The sequence below is a fragment of the Sinocyclocheilus rhinocerous genome, unplaced genomic scaffold (genome assembly GCF_001515625.1).
Source record: "Sinocyclocheilus rhinocerous isolate Xijiao unplaced genomic scaffold, SAMN03320098_v1.1 scaffold64, whole genome shotgun sequence".
NCBI classification, from domain to species: domain Eukaryota; kingdom Metazoa; phylum Chordata; class Actinopteri; order Cypriniformes; family Cyprinidae; genus Sinocyclocheilus; species Sinocyclocheilus rhinocerous.
This window is the reverse complement of record NW_015659929.1, coordinates 877373-889413: the sequence shown is the minus strand read 5'-3', so window position 1 is coordinate 889413 and position 12041 is coordinate 877373. Positions and strand designations below refer to the sequence as shown.

The following is a 12041-nucleotide window of genomic DNA, read 5'->3' as shown; positions in this document are numbered from 1 at the left end:
TTCTGTGAAGCACAGAAAAAATGCTAACATTATATTTTACACTGATATAGTGGACTGTCAAGCTCCAAAAAGGGAAAAACATATTACCTGTGTGCACAAAATTCAGGTTTTATTTTATTTTATTTTATTTCATGTCATTTTTTTTATTATTTGTGGAGCACATCTTTTATTTATGTGTTCCAGTGAACGAAATAACACCTTTTAACTGTAATAGTTTTTGGCCCAAAAATTTTGGGTTATCTATTCCTTTATTGTCTACTTTTCCCTGGCCTGGTGGGAAGTTCTTCCTAAACAGTGTGCATTATTTCTCATTATCTTGGTTTCTAACGTTTGTGGTTCTTGATAACATCAGAGGTTCATATTTTCAGTGTTTACTAGCAGGCTTATGGTTTGTGACTGAAGCCAGATCAGAGGGCATCTGTAAGCTTGTTTGTAAACCTGTTGTGTGTGGAGCTCATTCTGACTGCATGGCAGGGGAAGGTGGTCTGTCTTTCATCCCCACTATTTAGAATATAGTATTATGTCTGTAGTCGTACATCATTTTCATTCTGTGTTTTTGAAATAAATTATTTTGTTGACATGCCACAATCAGACTGGGGCAGAGACCTACCTTCCCTTCCATTTAAAAGCCATAAGACCATCAATCTGACCAGTCTGGATCCTCTAGGTCCCTCTGAGCCATACCTCAGCACCAACCTGGATTTCACATCCCAACAAACCAAGGATATGGTCGTGAAAACTGTGAATGTCAGCTCACAGTCTGGCAATGTAAACTGACTATTATTAATCACTTATATATGATACTTAATTTCGATTTATTTTAATGCTTCTTTATTATACTAAACAGATTACCTTATTTTTTCACAGAATTATGGTACGAATGGGATAAATGGTGGTTTCCATGAGGATTCAAAGACTTCGAATAATAAAGGTATATTACTTTTTTCAGCTAATTGCTTGGAAACATTCTGTGAAGCTTTTTTTCTGTAGTTTGTTTCTGTGCCTGTTTTATTAAATGCATGTTGTGCAGAAAAGTTGTGGAAAAAAATTAATCTTGTTCAGAGATTGTTTCATAGCTTGACAAGAATGCTTGTTTTTGATTAACTTAAACTAGCCAAAAGTAAAAAGTAGAATAAAGATAGCCAAGCACTGTGCACATACAATGTTTATATAAAAAAGGTTTTCTAACTACATTTCTACAAGAAAGCAGTGTGAATTAAGAATTAATTGCTAAATCTAGTTCCCCAGGGCACCTGGAACTTTTTCCTTTGTACAGATTCAACTTCTAACATTTTTATCTCCCATGTAGAATCCATTACTTTGAAAAACTTAAAAAGGAGATCAGAGTTTTTTGAACAAGGTAACAGAACAGCATCAGTCAAGTGCTGGTGCGTTCAGGCTTTGTGTTTCGTGGGCTGTGGGTAAACTGCTAAGTCTTCATCCTGCCATCCTCCTCCTCCTCTCTCTAGCAGAAGCCCCTCATAACCTCTGTGCTCTTCCCTCTGCAGGGCTCACAGTCAGTTCTCTGGTCTACCTCTGTGGTAAAGGGGGGTTGAGTGTGCAGTGTCCACTTCCATTTCGAGCTCTGACATGCTGTCTACAGAAGTCTGAGTACTTTAAAAAGTAGAGGAAAATTCATGAGTAAATAGTGCAATATTTCACCTAAAAATTACAATTCTGTCATTATTTACTCACCATCATATTCTTCCAAAGCCACCTATGACAAAAGGAGAACATTTGAAGACTGATTTCAATGTTTTTTTCAGTGTAATTACAATCAATGTGACCTGAAGCTGTCAGGCTTCAAAACTGACACAAAAAGCACCATACAATATCATAAAAATGGTCCACACAACTAAATTTCAAGCCTTCTGAAGTTGTTTTCTGTAGTGAGTACTATAACACTATATAAATAATACTGGTTCTGTTTGAAATGACATAAGAATGAGTAAATTATGAAACAAATTCAAATTTGTTACATTGCCAATGATTGTTGTTGCTTACATCGCCTCAGATCATGAAACCTTATTGAAAAATTACGACCTTTGGTTGCTTTTTCACTATCAGTGCAAACAAACCTTAAAAGTTTTTTTTCTTCTTCTATTTTCTCTTATGTTGTCATGCTCTTGAAGACCTCTTAAAGACAGCATGTCAGGAACCATGCCAACATACAAAGCACTCTAAATAAAAAAGAGGAAACTGCATCAGAGGGATAGACAGTCCATATCTTGCTGATACCTGCCACATTGATTTAATATCAGAGAATTTCCCCATAGGCATAAATGAAAGAATTCAGGATGAGACAGATATGAATATGAGGCTGTACTACCTTCTCACACTCAAGTCAGCCTTGCTGTATATCCCTGATTATCAGAGCAGCTCAGGCAAAGAAATCAGTAATCAGTGTGGAGTGTGTTGGTATTGTGTTGTGAATGTGAATAGTGCATGCTGTGCTGGACATGGATGTGGGGTTTGGTTTTACTAATAACCAGTGCTTCTTCATGTGACATTGCATTTAAAGACTGGCCAAATGTGTTTATGCGAATATGAGGCTGTACTACCTTCTCACACTCAAGTCAGCCTTGCTGTATATCCCTGATTATCAGAGCAGCTCAGGCAAAGAAATCAGTAATCAGTGTGGAGTGTGTTGGTATTGTGTTGTGAATGTGAATAGTGCATGCTGTGCTGGACATGGATGTGGGGTTTGGTTTTACTAATAACCAGTGCTTCTGCATGTGACATTGCATTTAAAGACTGGCCAAATGTGTGTATGTATTATTCATTTGGTTTGGTTATTGAAGACTTTGCATGTGTTTGTTTATTCAAGCCATTGCATGTGGTTCTAATTTAACATTTATTTATGGAGCTGTTGGGTTATGGGTTTCTTATTTGAACAGATATTATTCTATGAGATATTTGGGATGGAATGCTGTTCATGTGTTCCCTTCATGCTATCAAGAAGGGTTTCATTCAAAATATAGGCTACAATGTATTTATTCAGAAGAATCTAATTGTAGCTGGTTTTTACAGGTGGATCGGACACAGCAATATCAAATGTAAGTTGTTTCATATGTTTTCTTTTAATCAAACCACTGTTGTTGACATGCATATGATCTGATTAAGTGAATTATATAGTTGTGGGGCCTGGTTCTTCTTTTTGCATCTTTGACAAGACAATGTGATCATGCAAGGTCTTGGAAAGGATCTGTGTGGTATTTTATTTGGCCAGTGGTTGGCTCCAATAATTAAAAGCGTTTTCTGTGTCTGTAGCTGCCCGTTCCCTCCATCACTACATCCACTACCCGGTCCTGGGACCCTGAAGAAGAGCGCAAACGACAGGAGAAATGGCAGAAAGAGCAGGAGCGTTTGCTGCAGGTAAATATTATAGTATCTGTGCTCATGCATTTGTTATGAATTAAACATAATTATGTTGGGTAAAATAGATTTATAGTATTTAAATGAATTGGTGTGAGTTTATTGTTTTCTTGAGATTGTAGAAATTAGTTAAACTAGGATACATTTTGTTCTACTAATTGGCATACAAACTCAAGTTTGTTGTTGTGTTTCTTGAATGCAAAACTAGACATGCATCATGTAGACCTTTTAATTTAGCAAAAAACACAATATTATTCTGTTTGTGTGTATGTTTATTGCATATTCAGAATATTTGTATTATGATTGCGAAGATTGGTGGCAAACTAATTCATTGTTTGTTAATAAATGCCAAAAGCACAGTGTAATTATGCATTTTGTAATTTTGAAGCATTGTTTAGCTACAATCAATGGTCTTTTCTTTTTGTTTTCATTCCCTCTCTCTCCTGTTTTCCCCTTGCTTGGCTTGCTGAAGGAGAAGTACAGAAAGGACCAAGAAAAACTCGAAGAGGAGTGGAGAAAGGCACAGCATGAGCTTGAGAAGGAGAACTTCAAAAAACATGAGGAGGTATATTTAATATTTTATTTATTTATCATAACCGTTGCAAGTCAGTATTTTACAGATGCCTCAGCAATAATTTGATCATATCCACGAGAGATTGTATATTCAAATAAACAAACAAACAAATAAGAGAATTCAGGAAAATAACCGATTTAACACAATTTACCCTTTTCAAAAGTTCATATAAGCCATTTTTTATGACGATTTTGCAGCAAACTATTATTTTATATGGTATACATCTGGCAGTTACTGCAAGGGGTATGTAAACCCTATCACACTGTCACTGTCAAACACCAAAAAAATCCTTTGATTGCTGTTGAACAGGAGATGCGGTGTTTAGAGGAAGAGAGGAGAAAAAGAGAGGAACAAGAGCGCCTTGAGGAAGAGAAGAAGAAGAGAGAAGAAGAACAGAGGAAAAGAAGAGAAGAGGAGTGGATGCGTTTAGAGGAAGAGAGGAGAAAACGAGAAGAACAAGAGCGCCTTGAGGAAGAGAAGAAGAAGAAGAGAGAAGAAGAGGAGAGGAAAAAAAGAGAACAGGATAGGCTGCGTTTAGAGGAAGAGAGGAGGAAGAGGGAGGAGCAAGAGTACCTTGAAGAACTGAGGAGGAATAGAGAAGAGGAAGAGCGCCTCCTTCAAGAAAAAGAGAGGAATCGAAGAGAAGAGGAGAGGAGGCGACTGGAAGAGCAGAAGAGATATCAGGAGCAAGAGTGAGTTTTGTCATTTCAGCAGTCTTTTCTCTCACTTTAATTTATGTCCCATCTCTCATTATCTGTGTCATACTGATATGAATGTATAATTTTCTCAAGCATGCATTTCAGTTTTGTTTACTTCCAGAACAATAACATGAAGGAATGGCACTGAATATCATGCTTGACAAATGCTGCAAGTAACCTGACTAAACTAACATTGTCTGTGTTAGGGCTGGGCGGCATGACACTATAAATTTGCAATACCTTCTGTGCGTCGGCTGATATGTATGTATCAGTGAACAGGGCTGCTTTGCATTGTTAAATGAATGGAAACAAAGATGATGTTATGCTAAAGAAAATGAATTTGCAGTAATTTTAGCTGAAGTACGGTCACAGGTGTATGCATATCGTCTGTTTTACAGCGCCTTCAAATGCGGCTCATTCAATCAGAATTTAGAGTTGATGATATGACCAAATAAGATAAAATACCTTTCTTTTATAGAATATTTAATTCAGTGACTTACCAAAAAGCAATACCACATGGTTATTTAATAGTATCATCGAAAAGTGCAGTTAGTAATAATTTTGAATGTTTTTTTTAAAGAGAAGTCTCTTTAGCTCTCCAATGCTGCATTTATTTGTTGAAAAAATACAATAAAAAAGCAATTTTGTGAAATATTCTAACAATTTAAAATAACAGTTTTCTAATGCTAATATATTTTAAAATGTAATTTATTCCTGTCCAGTCTAAGTTCAGTCTTCAGTGTCACATGATTCTTCAGAAATCATTCTAATATACTGATTTGGTGCTCAAGATACATTTTATATTATTATCAACGTTGAACACATTTTTTCAGGATTCTCTGATGAATAGAAAGTTCAAAAGAACAGCATTTTTAAATATAATTTTTTGTAATATTATATTAGTGTATCAGTGTAGAATTAGTTTAGTAATTTATTATAGTAACGTGTCATTAATTGTTAGTGTAAAATAAATTTTTCATAATTTTTTACAGCAAAAAATAAATATATGTTGATACATGCCGATACTGCGATACAAAATACTTGTGCCATGATTTAAGATTCTGGTCATACTTCCCAGCTCTAGTCTGTTTTTTTACTCATGCATTATTAACCAGACTAATTTGTCTTCTATTAATGTTGTTCAATCATGACTATATGAACATCTGCTTGTCTGTGCTGATTCTGCTGTTTGGCCACAGTAAGGTGGACTCCTTTGGCTATCCCAATGTTTACCCTCAATTATCCTACTCACACAGGTAATAGGACTCTGCTGTTTGCACTCCCATTTGTATTTAATAAAGTTGTGCTTTCAGGCTATGCATCCATATAGGATTTATACATTGATAAGATCTTTCATCTGTATGTTTATCAGACGGCGTAATCTTTTGTCTTCCAATTTGGTTTGCAGATCTATTTCCAAATCAACTCCAGAACTTGATGAGGTTGCAAAACCAGATATTAAAGGTCAGTGCAGCTTTTATATTTTCTCTAAACCTTTATGTGTATCTATTGTTCTTTTGACCAATAAGGAGCCGCTGAGACAGCACTATGTAAAGGATCGTGTCAGAATCCTCAAGAGCGTGTTGTCAGTGGGCCACACATTGTAAGGGCTGAAGTAAGATGGTTGCTGTAGAGTCTGCGGCTCTCTGCAGGTGTGTACGGCAGACACAGGGGTTTGGCAGGATGGCTGCTGGAAGAGGAACTGAGGCGAAAGAAAAACACTCAGATACAGAGAGAGCAGGCAGCGAGTGAGCTAGAGCTTGAGAGGAGGAGCATCCTCAATGCCATGAAATACAGAGATCCAGAGAGAGGTGTGCGCGGCTCAACCCACGCCAATCAATCAGACCAACCAATCAGCTTGGCCTGATTTATGCAAATTTGACAGATGCAAAGTCAGCAAAATCAGTTGAAATCGAGCCTGTGTCCACGTGATCAGTGTGCATTTGATTTAAAAACTGTAATATAAAAACAGTGGGGTCCAAAAGTCTGAGACCACTAATGAAAATGTTTCTATTTTCTCATTTTTTAAGTTAATATTTTTTCTTACAATCATCTAATATGCATTACACTACCGTTGAAAAGTTTCTTGTCAAATTTTTTTTTTTGAAGTAATTAATTTTATGCAGCAAGAATGAAATTGATCTAGAGTGACAATAAAGACTTTTACATTGTTACAGAAATATTCTGTAATGCTGTTCTTTTGAACTTTTTGTTCATCAAAGAATCCTGTAAAAAAGTTTCTTGGGTTCCACAAAAATATTAAGCAGGACAGTTGTTTTCAACATTGATTTATTTATTTATTTTGAGCACCAAATGACCATATTAGAGTGATTTTTGAAGCATTATGTTGTGCTTGTTTATTTTCAGATTTACATCATATTTTGAATCCCACATATCCACTGTGGTCTCAAACATTCAGGCCCCACTATATATAATCGGATGAAGAATATCTGAAATCAATTGCTTTTGCTCTTGATGTCTACCAAGTCTATTTACAACTTGTCACTTTGTTATTAATGGTGATTTGTGTGTTTCTGTTGTTGGCTCGAGCAGCGAGCAGTGGTCTGGGTGAGTTCAGTAGAGACTATAAGAAAGAGCCCCAGTCTCAGGCTGAGGTGGAGAGGCAGCAGATCCTTCATGAAATGAAAAAGAAGACTTCCTTGAACACAGACAACAGCTGGATTCGCCAGCAGAGCGCTGCCAATGTTACCACCAAAGAACTGATGGATCTGCCCATCAGGAGGTCAGTACTGGACAGCAGTATTTTTCTTTGTAACAAAATTATCAAATGAAATAAGCAAAGAGGAAAATGCAATTGATGTGAGCTTCAAGCATAAAGACTGACAAGCTCACTTTGCTTGCAGAGGCGAGTCTCTTGACAACCTCGATATGCCTCGTTCCTCTTGGAGATCATCATGGAGCACATCTAACAGCACCGTGTCCATACCAGACTACAGCCGGCCTCATTCGTCCCTCTCTGGCTCCTCGTCATACCAGAGTGGACGTCCAGAGTCTGCAAATCTGCAGTCATCTCAGTCCATGAGCTCCCTCAGGCAGTCCTGGTTCCCATCCGCAGCTACACCAGAGCCAGAGCCTCGAGCTCCACCACGGAATAGGTATTCCTCACTAAAAAAAGGAAATTGTCATTGTAATCTGAACACTCTAAAACAGTGGTTCTCAACTGGTAGGTTAATGACAGCAGAATAATAAAATGAGACTAATTCTGGATAGCAAAACAAAAGGCTTCAACTGGCACATTCCAATCTGAGACAACACATCTTAATATGATATGCAGTACTGCTTCTCATGTAAATTAATCTTGCTTTAAGGATATGGAGAAGTTTTACTGGAAAACAAGTAAACAAAATATTAATGGGATGTCAGTAAGTTGCTGTCACATTTACCATTGTTTTGTGTATCTTCATGATCAAATTTAAATAATTTCAATAGGAATCTGTGCAATCTGGAATTTTGCTTGAGATTCAAGCATCAGATTCAAGTTGGTCACACAAATTGCATTGACCAACAGAAAGCTGCTTGTTTCAAAGTGACATATGTGTGAGCTGTGCTACACTATTGTCAATGAAAAGTGGATCTATTTGCTTGTAAAATTTCACAGAAATTTTGCTGATGTGACTGCACCATAATACATTTTTGTTGACATTTTGTATGATAAACTATTTTGATACTCTCTTGGGCTTGTGAAACCAAACCATTTGAGAACCGCATATCTAAACCATACCACCCAACCATTCCCATGTGTCTCCCATACCCCACATGAGCCATGGGCTGTGTGCAAGTCTGTGTTGCTGGGCTTCAGATGATGTTTTCTGTAATCTAGGTCAGTGAGTGGCAGGAAAATATGTTCGTTCTGTAATACACCACTGGGCAAAGGAGCAGCCATGATCATCGAGTCCCAGGGGCTCTGTTATCATTTGAGTTGTTTCAAGGTGAGCGTTCAGCTACTCGGAGGTCAGGTCCAGCCTGGCTTCATCAGTGACTAACCTGACTAATGTGCTCTGTCTGCTTTTATGATTATTCTAATCAGTTGTTCTGTGCATGTATAAACTCAATCAAAATGCCAATTCTAGCTGCTTCATGGATAACGGCACTGACAGCACTGCCCTGTGACTTATCTTTCTTTCTTAAAAGACTGTCATTTATTTCTCTCAAATGAGCATAAACCATCAAGAACAAACCATATGCATTCTAAAGGCTGAACTACAAAAATCTGTTTCTGCCAAAACTGAAATATTTGTGATTTTGCTTCTATAACATTGTTGTACTATGAGGATTTTGATTGCATCTGTGCCAAAAATCCCATCGCATGTCCCAGAAACATGTCTTATTCACCAACCACACATAGTCTGATTTTACTAGTTATATGTTGGTTTAGCACTGCGCCATTTTTAGCATAAACACACATCATGTATATGCAAATTAGAATAGAATTATAGAGTGCACCTTATTCATTAGGTGCCTGGTGCAGTAAACATTGCGCTATTATAGAGTTGTATTTAAGACATGCCTGTGTACATTTTGCAAGTATAATTCATCAAATGTGACCCTGGACCACAAAACCAGTCATAAGGATACATTTTTTTAAACTGAAAGAAAGATTTATACATGATCTGAAAGTCGAATAAATAAGCTTTCCATTGATGTATGGTTTGTTAGGATAGGACAATATTTGGCCAAGATAGAACTATTTGAAAATCTGGAATCTGAGGGTGCAAAAAAATCTAAATATTGAGAAAATCACATTAAAAGTTGTCCAAATGAAGTTCTTAGCTATGCATATTACTATTAAAATTTTTTATTTTTAAATATTTACGGTAGGAAATTTACAAAATATCTTCATGGAACATGATCTTTACTAAAGATACTAATGATTTTTGGCATAAAAGAGAAAGCCATAATTTTGCTATTGGTACAAATATACCCATGCTACTTATGACTGATTTTGTGGTCCAGGGTCACAAATGATGATTAAATAATGGAGAATAGTGTTAAAATGGGACATATAACTAAAAATGTTCTGTAATCAAGCACACTTTATGTATTTTAACATGCAGTTTATGTGTCTGGATCACAGTGATGGAGTCCCAGTTAAGTACTCCAAATTGCAGTAATCTGCTGTATCTTCCATAGCTTAGCACTCAAAACTGGGAGTGTGCACAGTGCATAATGCGTTTAGCATATTTATAAAGTGAATCGAGTGCTAAAACAGCACAGACAAGTATTTGTAAATAAATGATGCTATCAGACAGTGGACATAATTCATTCTTATTGAATTTCCTCCTGAATTTATTCCAATGCCTTTACCTTCAGCGCAGCTGTATGTGACTCATCTAGAGCTTAATCATTCCTCGCGCATCCTCGTCATTCTCCAATTGCCAATCATTTGTATTTCTGCTCATCCTCTCATTCACGTTGCATTGTCCTCCTGCTAATCTTGTTGACGGGTTATTTCTGGTCCTTTCGGCTGGTGTTTTTACTGCAATTTCATATCCTCTGATGCTGCTGCCATTGACCTCAAGCTAGGATTCTTTCTCTCTCACTCTTATATGGAGGTGAGTGTGCGATACGGCATTACATGGAGGATTCCGTCTTTCTAACAATGTGTTCTTTCATCTTGTGTTTGCAGTGCTTTAAATGCAGGTCTGATTTGGGAGGCTCAGAAGCAGGAGCAGAAGTCAGAATACGAAACCAACAGCTCTATTGTAACTCCTGCTATATGCGACTCAAATGTAGGCCACACATCTCTGCAGTATATGCGGCTCAGTTACATAGTTCACCAAGTGATTTCTGATGTTCTTTATGATGATTTTTCTCTCTTTTCAGCTGGGCAGCCCACAGCCATGTGATCTCGCAGTACTGCAGCAGATCGAGGAGGAACCAATCACAGACAAGGAACTGTAAACACTAGGAGTGTGTTGGAGATTGATGAACATTGGGTGATTTAGCCAGCTTTGATTATTCAATGAGCTTATATTCTTCTTTTTCACTTATGAGAGGGTGAGATTCCTAAGGTTTTGTTTATTTGAAAGTATTAGTAATTGTTTGTACAAAAGGGATGTGCATGTACCTTGAATATGAACTATGCATTTGAAAAGATAATTAATACACTGTCTTTTTCATCATCACTGATTGAATCTTCTGATGACTTCTGGCTGGTTAACTGATATCTGTATGTTCATGAAAGTGTTTATAGTAATTAATAGAAATATGCTATTTTATTGTCATTGCTTATTTAGGTTTCTCCTGCAGTCTTTTCTATATAAGGGTTTGCTGAATAAAATATCCTGTGTGCTTCATCTGTGTGCCTTTTTGTGTTCTGATGGGAAAAGCTGATTAAGGATAAATCCATTAAGACTTTATTTAAAAGTGGCATGGTTAGTAAGCAGCATTCATGATGAGTTATATACTCTTTCATTGGTAGCATCTATTTTATGCATCTGAGCAATTTCTCTGCAGGGGGAAAAGATGAATCTAGAACAAAAGCAGCGTACTCGGTAATAATTGTAAATAAAATTTCCAAACTATAATATCTTTCCTGAGTGTGATTTACTTGACTAATCTCTCATTAATTGGATTTTATTTGTCCATTTAAAACTAGTCTGAATCCACTGTTACTGTCTCCAAGTGACATTGGTTCGACTTTCATTGTGTTTATAGCCTCATCACAGTCACAGGGGATTTTCATCCAATACCTTTTCCAATGGTTCATGTATTTTTATCATATTGTAGTACTACAATGCATTTCCCATGATACTTTTCAATGAGTGTGTATTTTTGTTGCAGTTGCCTAATGACATTACATCTGCACACTGCAAACACCTGTTGGGAATTCACTGCTAGTCCTGTAAAAGTGAATCTGATGTATCAGGGCCTCAGAAGCATTACAATAATATTATTGTTCAGAATATAAGAGGACAGAAAAAGAGAAGCCCTGCAATTCCTACAGTTTGTTCTAATGGAGAGCATCAGCTGATTCTCATTTGAGTGTAGTACTGCCCCTACGGAAATTAACTATGATATACTATGAATAAAACCAAAAAACCATGGTTACTATAGTTAAACCATGGTAACCACAAATTAACCATGGTCTTGCTACACTAATGGTATTTGTGGTGAAACTGCTTATACAAATGGTAATGAATGCGCCAAAAAACTACGGTTGCCACATTTTTACTAGCCTATAAAACCATGGTTAATGCCAGATACCTAGCAAGTAGCTAAATATAGCAAGTATATCAATATAACATTGTACATTTTAAAAGCTTCAGATAGCCTTAAGCCCTACGTTTCTCTCTGTCTCCACATGTGTATTTTGCTGTCTTTTCTTACCCTGCAGAGAACTTCTGGCTACAATGGCACTTGTCATTTTGACA

The 12041-nt window shown here is 36.8% G+C and overlaps 1 protein-coding gene across 11 annotated transcripts in view; it reads left to right on the top strand.

The window, feature by feature from the left end:
- The window catches only part of LOC107724468 (LIM domain only protein 7-like), a 47435-nt gene extending 36240 nt beyond the window's left edge, over nt 1-11195 (top strand). For 3 of the 11 annotated variants that reach the window (XM_016533414.1, XM_016533425.1, XM_016533426.1), the window contains 14 exons: nt 593-768; nt 868-931; nt 1310-1360; nt 3031-3056; nt 3271-3375; nt 3848-3940; nt 4364-4641; nt 5847-5903; nt 6056-6111; nt 7201-7390; nt 7512-7763; nt 8489-8597; nt 10295-10397; nt 10492-11195. In XM_016533414.1, the coding sequence (XP_016388900.1) occupies nt 593-768; nt 868-931; nt 1310-1360; nt 3031-3056; nt 3271-3375; nt 3848-3940; nt 4364-4641; nt 5847-5903; nt 6056-6111; nt 7201-7390; nt 7512-7763; nt 8489-8597; nt 10295-10397; nt 10492-10514 (1583 nt within the window). In that variant the 3' untranslated portion in view covers nt 10515-11195. Of the gene's footprint in view, nt 1-592; nt 769-867; nt 932-1309; nt 1361-3030; nt 3057-3270; nt 3376-3847; nt 3941-4258; nt 4267-4363; nt 4642-5846; nt 5904-6055; nt 6112-6299; nt 6532-7200; nt 7391-7511; nt 7764-8488; nt 8598-10294; nt 10398-10491 lie in introns of those variants that run through there. The other 8 variants (XM_016533416.1, XM_016533422.1, XM_016533420.1 and 5 more) reach the window with 8 other exon arrangements.
- Nucleotides 11196-12041: the final 846 nt, after the last annotated feature.